Below are 8,947 nucleotides of genomic sequence, written 5' to 3' on the forward strand. Positions count from 1 at the left end.
AGAGTCTGAAAGCATTCTAGGCCTAGATTAGGTTGTATGGAGGCTAGGGGCTTCTAGGACTAGGCCTGGGTTAGCAGACAGATGCAGTAAGCCTCTAAGATGACAATTACCATAGGCAAATAAAAGTTACTTTATAGGTGAGCTCTTTGAAGATGAGGTCTATCCTGGTAGGGACAGAGAGAAGCAGGCTGGGTAGAGTAGGGGAACAGCCTATGGAATGGCTTTCAGTTGTCATCAAACTCAAGGTGAGGACCAGAAAGAAGAGCATGGCTGCAGGGGAGAAAGAGCAGGAAAGTGAGAGGTCAGCAAGGGCCAGGACTCTGAAGGCCACAGAGAGGGAGAGTCCCTTTTGGAGCTTGTAAGTGGGACATGACACTGTCTTGAAGTAACTGCATAACTGGCTTGTATGTGGAGGCTGAATAGAGGCAGAGGCATGAAGACAGCTGGGTTGTAGCAACTCAGAGGGAGCTAGGGATATAGAAATATAAAGGAAGGGCACTGGAAAAGTGCAAGCAATTCTATCTGTAGTTCAGAGGTAAAGGGCAAGGCTTGTTGAGGGTTAGAAGTGGGAGGAAGACAGACAGAGTCTAGGATGACAATTTTTGAGCAACTCCCAGGGAGGGGGGGGCGGTGACCATGGATGAGGAGAGGAACAGATTTAGGGAAGAAAAACAATTACGAATTAGGGTTTTGTCAAGTTTGCAATGGCTTCCCAGAGACATGTAAATGGAGAGTTTAAAAGGGTGATTGGCACTGAGGATATAGCTTAGTGGTAGGGAATTTGCCTTAGGATAAGCTTCAATCCCTAGGTTGGACTGAGAATATAAATTTGAGCCATCAGCTTAGAGATGGTATTTCAAACCATGGCTTTTGGTGAGGCTAGCTGGCATGAAGTCCCAAGGGTAAGAGTAGCCTAGAAAGGAGACAGAAATGACCACAGAAGTGTGAGGAAGGTCAAGAAGAGAATGTGTCAAAGTGGGGAAGGTGTAGTCATTCATCCTGAGCGCTGTGATGCTCAGGAGTCAGCTGGGGGAGGAACATGTTTGCTGGCATTGACAACAAGGATGCTTTGAAGAAACAGAGGTAAAATCATCATGTTGGAATGACTTCAAGAGATAACAGTAGGCTGGAAGGTAGATCACTGACAGAGCACTAGCCCAGCACATATAAAGCTATGGGCTTGACACTCAGCACCATGGTGAATGTGTGTCATCTTAGCACTTGGGAGTTGAGGGCAGGAGACCTAGAAGTTCAAGATTATCTTCAGCTATGTAGCAAGTTTGAGACCAGCCTGGGATACACGAGAGCCTGTTTCAAAACAGATAGACACACACATAGAGAAATACAAAGAGTGAATGGAGGTGAGGACAGGATGAGAGTGAATAGAAGTTTGCCTACAAATGCAGTGGAGCAATGGCACAGTAGCAGGAGAATATGGGATCAAGGGGACAGTCACTTTGTAAATATGGAGTCTCTTGAATAATTACTTGGCTTGCTGACAGCCCCTTATTTACATGAAAACAATCAGAAAGTGCTAGAGGAGGCTGGGGAGATGCATCTCAGGTGGCTCAAGTCTCAGACTTGCTAGGAAAGCCTGAAGACCAGAGCTCAGATTGTCAGGAACTTATATAAATGCCAAGGGATTCACCTGTAACTCCAGCCTCAGCAGGCAGAGATAGGATCCCAGAGCAAGTTGGCCCAGTGAAACTAGCCATATTGGCTAGCTTTGGGTTTGATTGGGAGAGTCTGCCTTGGTGAACAATGTAGATGAGCAACACCAACTTCGGGCCTCCACATGTACACACACACACACACGCAAAAACATGCATATGCAGACCACACAAAGGAAAAATAAAAAGGAGCTAGCACTAGAGTAATAGTATGCTATGTTTATAATGTGACTCCAAATAGGAATTACATAGGGAATGTGAAAAAACAACAACAACAACAAAAATAGAGCCTATCTCCCCATCCTAGTCCAGTGGGAATGTCTTCCTCCCACCCCTTACTACTAGCCTATTAGAAAGTGGTGACTGTCCCCTACACAGCCTGAGCCTCAGGTCCCAATTCTCACCTGGTTCTCCGTCAAGTGCAGCCTGGCAGCAAGCTGGGCTCTCTTCTTTCCCACCAGGTTGTGCTGCTTTGCAAATGCCTTCTCCAACTCTTCCAGCTGCTGCAAGTTAAACATTGTACGAACCCTCTTTCGGTGTCTCTCGGCGTCCTTCAGGTCCACCGTAGGTGCCCATTCCAGGGGGCTCCAGAGGCCTGAACAGTAAGGCATCTCTGAGCCTAAGAACAACCAAGAGCAGAGGAAGTCAGCCAGCAGCCACCTGCCCACACAACATAGGGGGAGAGAGGAAGAGAGAAAACTCCCAGACACAAAGCACTCCCTTCTCCTTGGTCAGGTACCATAGGACAGAATGGAAAAAGCCATATAGAAACCACCCCAAAAGAGCTGCGGAGATAACTCAGTAAATGGCACAAAATCGAGGACCTGAATTCTGATTCCTAGCACCAAAGCTACAAAAAGCGAGGGGGGGGGGCAGGGCTGAGGAAGTGAAAACAGGAGGAAGTTAGAGGTGTTTGGCCAGCCAATTAAGCCAATTGGAGAGCTCCAGATTGGGTGAGAGGCCCCATCTCAAAATCAAGTTGGAAGGGGGCTAGAGAGATAACTTGGCAATTAAGAGCAATTACTGCTCTTCCAGAGGACCTGGGTTTAGTTCCAATGGCTTACAACTGCTTGTACTTGTAAAGAGCTCTGAGAAGGTATTGAGGAAGACACCTGATGTTGACTCTCCATGTTCACTCACCTGCACACATGAATATAGATTTAAAAAAAAGAGGTATGAAAGAGACAGGGGAATGGGAAGGAATGCTGTGAAAAGCTGTCTTCTGGATTTGACAGGATTGCTACAGCTATGAACCCACAGCAGCTGTGATTACAGGAATACACCATGACCCCTGGCTAACTCTAGGATTCCCTTTGAAGCCTTCTGCCACCACTTCCAAGCTCCATCCCGGTACCTGTGAGGCTGAGGCCCTGCTGGCACAGGAGGCGAGCCACGTTCAGTCCTGGCACGCAGGACGTGGAGCACAGCGGGTAGATGTCCATGCTTAGGTAGGCGGGCAGCCAAGTGGCTGCAGAGCACACCCAGGGCAGGACCGGGTACTGCGACACAGAGCTGAGGTTCAGACTGGTGCAGGTAGAGAGCGGCAGAGGGGTGGCAGCCGGCTCACAGGTTTCAGGTCTTGCCAGGATAGCCTCAACAGAGAAGGAAGACTCCAAGCGTCCCTGAGCTAGGCGGGGTGGGACCACTGGGGAAGTAGCCACTGGACAGGGGCCCAAGCTCCTGGGCTGAACCTGAGTGTCTGAGGGAGAAGGCTGCTGGGACTCTGGGCTAGACATGGCTCGACCCCTGAGGGGACCTGCACGGGAGAGGAGCAGGAGGGCCTCCCAAGCTGTGCGAGGAGCTTAATAGGAGAGAAAGAGACCACCCTACTAAAGGGTCAGGAGACTTGTAAATCAGGATCCCTAGGGCCAGCTGTTTGCAAGGGCTCTTAAACTTAGCGGGTGGGAGGGGGAGGGGCGAAGGCCAGGCCTCTGAAGTCTCCACAATAGCTGCAGGTTGCACCCCCCAGGGTGGGAGTGGGAGGTAGAGAAGGGGGCCTCCCGCCCTGGTGCTTTGAGGGAAGAATCTTGAGTTTACTGTAGATCTATGTGGTTCCATCCTCCTCCCTCCGTCTCTCCTTTTTTGTTTTAGACGGCCCTACTTTGTAACTTAGGCTATCCTGGACCACGCTATGTAGATCAGGCTGGCCTTGAACTCACCTGCTGTTGCTTTGGGATTGCTGGGATTAAAGATATGCCCACCACACCTCCCCTGGTTTTCCTCCATACCCTCCTCAGTCTGTAGTCCAGCTTGGCCTCCAAATCGTGAATCATGGCAGAATTGTGTCAGTCTTGCCTCAGCTTCCCAAGTACTAGGATTACAGGCATATGCCAGTGTGCTTGGTTCCAAAGTGGCTCTCTGATAATGCTGGATGCAGGTTCTTTGCTCTGCTATCTGTGATGCCAGTCTCCCCTGCTGGTGTGGGGAACAATGATCTCAGAAAGATGGGGCAGTGCCTGTTGTCCCAATTGTCCTAATCTTTACCCTCTTTCCAGATAAATTTGGGCACTGCCTCCCTGCAACTGGGACTGGGCCTCACACTTGCTATGTAAGCAGCCCCCCAGCTGGGAGAATTCTCTGTGTACACATTTCTATCCGTAAACATGGTGAACGATAAACTTCCTAGACTCTTGATGCTGCTGTTATCACCTTCTCTGAGATCTTTTTGGGAATGTCCTTGCCCTCAACACAGGGTCTTGCTAGAAAGATCTTTCCTGATGGGCATGCTGGCACTTGGGTTGCTGAAGGAGGAGGATCTCCAGTTCCAGGTCAGACTTGCGCTACAAATCAAGACTGTCAGAGAAAGACAGAAAGGTGAGCAAGAAGGATGGTGACACTCTCCAGTGGTCCTAGTGCTTGGGAGGTGGGGACAGTGGGAACAGGAAGTCAAGATCATCCTTAAATTACATATAATGAGTTTGAGGCCAGCCTGGGCTACAATAGACATTGTCTCAAAAATAGAGTCAGGTGTGGTGGCACACTCCTGTAATCCCAGCACTCAGGAGGCAGAGGCAGGTGGAGTGCTGTGAGTTTGAGGCCAGCCTACAAGTCCAGGACAGCCAACCCTGTCTCTGAAACAAAACAACAAACAACAAACAAGCCTCAAACAGAGAGGCTTGAACCACCTGGAGAGGTGGTTCAGAGGTTAAAAGTTTTTGCTGCTCTTGCAGAGGACCTGGGTTGGAGTCCCAACACCCACATAGTGAATCCCATTTAATCCCAGCACTCAGGAGGCATGTACCATGGCATTCATATATGTAGTGTGAGCACTCTCGAGTGCACACAAAGAGAAAAGGAAGGGAGGAAGGGATGGGAGAAAGAGAGAAAAGAAAGAAAGGAAGTGGACAGGAGTTAGTTTTCTGTAGGCAGTAAAGAGAAAATGGTCCCTGTAAAAGATGAGAACAAAGACAACATACATAGTTTAACTACACTAGGCCAAGGAGACACTAGCCAAGGTCAGAGACCCACAACCGCTGCAAGGTCAGCCGGGTCTAGTGACCAGCAGAGGAGCCAAGGTCAGCAGATGCAATTCATAGATAGACAGAGGGGCTTCAGACCATCCAGGACTGAACAAGCAGTGCATGAAGGGTTCCTGACTGTCTACCTGGTCATCCCAGGAACATGCCAAGAACATGTGGACATCATGGCTTGACCTGTGATAACCAGTCTCAGGAGGAACTTCCTTAGCATGTGCTGGAGATCCTGGAAAAAGCACCTCACGGTGGCTCTGTAGTTTTCCCCACTCCTGGAACCCTCCTACTCTTAAGAGTCTCTCTCATCCTCCTGCCCTGACTTTCTCGTTTCCCTCTTTAATTTTGCTTGCTTTGTTTCACTTGCTCCCACTTGTCCCAGTATTGACTCATCATGGTCCTGAGACTAAGACAAGAAGCTCCAGTGCCTGTCTCAGGGCTGGGCACGGTGGCAAACAGCTTTAATCCCAGCACATGGGAGGCAGAGACAGGTGGATTTGTGAGTTTGAAGAAGGAAGGACCTTGCCTGTATTTAGCAATTTGCATGATGTGTGTGCGGGGCAGGCCATTGTGTCCCAACTTTGCAGGTGCATACTCAGTACTTTCTGAGTTGCAAGTTACCATTTGTATTTATCATCTGTGAAATGGAGAATAATAGTGGTTGCCTTAGCTTTGAGGGAGGGCTCAAGTGAGGTACAGCACACAATGCTTTAGAATTGGTCTGGAGTGTGAGCACTGGACTGTGACAGTGAAACCCTGAGAGTCCCAATTCTCCAGCTCTCCTGGCATCCTGCCTTCCCAAATCAATGCCTAGCACTAAAATTGCACCATCATGTTGCATCTGGGTCTGTGTCACCCCAAGGTCCTCAGCTATTTGGAACACAAACATGTTACCTCTTGAACACACACCTGCTGCCCTCATTTGCCACAAGTAAAGCAAACTGGGGGGAGGAAATGGTTTATTTCTGCTTACAGGTTATAGTCCATCACTGAGGGAAGTCAGGGCAGGAACTGAAGTGGAAACCATGAGGGAGAAGGAACAGTGCTTATACCCTGCCTAGGGATGGTACCTTTCAGAGTGGGTTGGACCCTCTTCTATCAATTAGCAAACAAGAAAATTCCCTACAGACATGCCCAAAGGCCAAGCTGATCCAGGTAACTCCTCAACTGAGGTTCTTTCCAGGTGACTCTAGTTTGTTAAGCTGACAATAAAAACTAACCAGTAAATCTGCCCTGCCTTCTGAGCAGCCCAGCAAGAAGCCTGGCCAGAGAAAGGCTATGAATGTGGCTCAGTTGGTAGAGTGCCAGGCTAGTATGTGTGAAGCCCTGCACTCAGTACTCAGCACCTCACAAAACAGGGCATGGTGGTGCATGACTGCAATCCCAGCATAATGGAAGGGAAGCAGGCAGATCAGCAGTTCAAGGTCATTCCTGGCTACGTAGGAGTTTGAGGCCAGCCTGGCCTACATGAGACCCATCCTCAAAAGAGAAAAAGTGAAAGGCTCAGCAGTTAAGCAGGGCAAAGTTGGGGATATAATTTGTCCAACAGGATAGTATTGACACATTCAGGGCCTTTCTCTGTTTCTTTGTTGTTGTTTGGGACAGGGTTTCTCTGTGTGGCCCTGGCTGCCCTGGAACTCTCTTTGTAGACCAGGCTGGCCTCAAACCGCCTGCCCCTGCCTCCTGAGTGCTGGGATTAAGGGCATGTGCCACCTTGCCCAGCTTGTAGCACATTTTATAACACCAAACCGGAGGAGGCTGGAGATGGAACTCAGTGGTAAAGCACTTAGTCCTGGGCTCAGTCTGCAGGACCACAAACTTGTCCTGGAGGGTGACAAGTCCTGACACAAAACTCAGGCTTTCCACATGTATGTGTACCCACCCAATGTGCTCACATGTGTGCAAAGGTGTATACATATGCATAGCACACGCACACAAACATGAAAATGGGAAAACAAACACATAGAGACAACTTATGAATCTCCCAGCCACTTAATGCCTCCAAGGATTCTGCTGCCCAGATTTTTCTGAAGAAATTAATTTTTGCCTTTCACCGTGGAGCAATCAATTGTGAACACCTCTCCCTCCAAAGCCATCCTATTTAGAACTTTTACTATGGCGCTACATCACCAGTGCTAATTAATTAATTAATTTTATTTTTTTAAGATAGGCTCTCACTATTTGTAGGCCAGGCTATCCTCATACTCACAAAGATTCACCCGCCTCTGCCTCCTAAGTGCTGGAATTAAAGGAGTGTACCATGATGCCCAACCCTCTCTTTTGTTTTTGAGACTAGGTCTCACTAAGTTTCACAGGCCTTGAACTGGCAACCCTTCTGCCTCAGTCATTTAAGAAGTTGTACTTACCGGCTTGCACCCAAACCATGGCTATCACTTGTCCTTTGTAATGGCTGCATTAGGCCCCATGGTGCATATAAACCACAATTGCTCAACCGTTTCTTTCTAAAGAACATTCAGTAGTTTCCTAGTTCCTGTGTCTACAAACAGAACAGGCAATAGACTAGAAATTATTTTTCATGTTCAATGCACAACTGGTGGTCTTATTTCTACACAAAAATTCTGCAAATAGGATGAATGGGCATAAATTTATATGAATTTATATTTTATGCCACATCAGTCTCCAAAATTGTCTTTAATAATTTAGCCCTTGCTACCTGCTCTATCCAAGGATCTGGCACAATGCCAAGGACTTAGCTGATCAAGTAAACAGTATAAATATTTAAAGCCTGGTGTGATGGTGCATGTCTGTATTCCTAGCTTCAGGAGGGGGGCAGGATTATCAGGAGTTCAAGACCAGCCTCAGCTACACAGCAAGTTTGAGACAAATTCTGATAATATTAGTACCTGTCTCAACACACACACACACGCACACGCACACACACACACAGGCTGGTATTTAATTCAGCTGATAGAGTGCTTGCCTAGCATGTAGAAAAACCCTGGGTTCAATCCCCGTTACCCCATAAAAGAGAGCATGGGGCCACAGTGCTGTAATCCTAGCATGGGCACATGGAAGTAAGATCACGAAATCAAGAAGATCAAGGTCATCCTCAACTGCATAGCAAGTTTAAGGCCAAGCTGGGCAATATGAGCCCCCACCCCTCAAAGCAATAAACAGGCAGGCAAGATGGTTCAGTGGGTAAAATTGCTTGCCACCAAGACTGCCAACCTGAATTTAGTGCCCCAGGATCTACAGAATAGGAAGAGAGTACTGGTTTCTGAAAGTTGTCCTCTGGCCTCCACACATGTACTGTGACCAGAACATGGCTACATACAAGCACATACCCACACTTGAGAGCATGTACACAGATAAGTGTAAAATTCTGACTTTAAAAAACAAAACAAGCCAGGTTTGTAATCCTGCAATCCTGTAATCCCAGCACCCAGGCAGGTAGAGGCAGAGGGATCCAGTCTGGTCTACAGATTGAGTTCCAGGACAGCCAAGGCTATACAAAGAAATTGTCTCAAAACAAAACAAAACAAAACAAAACTGGCTAGGCATGGTGGTATATACACATAGTGTGGTATAGGTGTTTTGCCTCTAAGTGTTTTTGTACACCATATATGTGCAGTGTTCAGAGAAGCCTGAAGAGGGTAGTAACTAGCTCCTCTGGAACTGAAGTTGTCGGTTGCCATGTGGCTGGTGGGAAGCCAACACTGGCCCTCTGCAAAGCAACGAGTGCTCTTGCCCTCTGAGCCATTTGGGGTTTTGTTTGATCGGTTGCTTGGAATTCTATTTATTTATTTATTTATTTATTTATTTATTTATTTATTTATTTATTTATTT

At 47.7% G+C, this 8,947-nt stretch overlaps 1 protein-coding gene across 1 annotated transcript in view; it reads right to left on the reverse strand.

The window, feature by feature from the left end:
* Positions 1-3,406, reverse strand: part of Noto (notochord homeobox) — a 4,617-nt gene extending 1,211 nt beyond the window's left edge. The window contains exons 1-2 of the mRNA XM_055617636.1: positions 3,025-3,406; positions 2,075-2,289 (exon numbers count right to left, since the gene is read on the reverse strand). Coding sequence (XP_055473611.1) covers positions 2,075-2,289; positions 3,025-3,406 — 597 coding nt within the window. The remainder of the gene's footprint in view (positions 1-2,074; positions 2,290-3,024) is intronic.
* Positions 3,407-8,947: the final 5,541 nt, after the last annotated feature.

The sequence above is a fragment of the Psammomys obesus genome, unplaced genomic scaffold, assembly GCF_907164565.1.
Source record: "Psammomys obesus unplaced genomic scaffold, mPsaObe1.curated_primary_1811, whole genome shotgun sequence".
Lineage (NCBI taxonomy): Eukaryota > Metazoa > Chordata > Mammalia > Rodentia > Muridae > Psammomys > Psammomys obesus.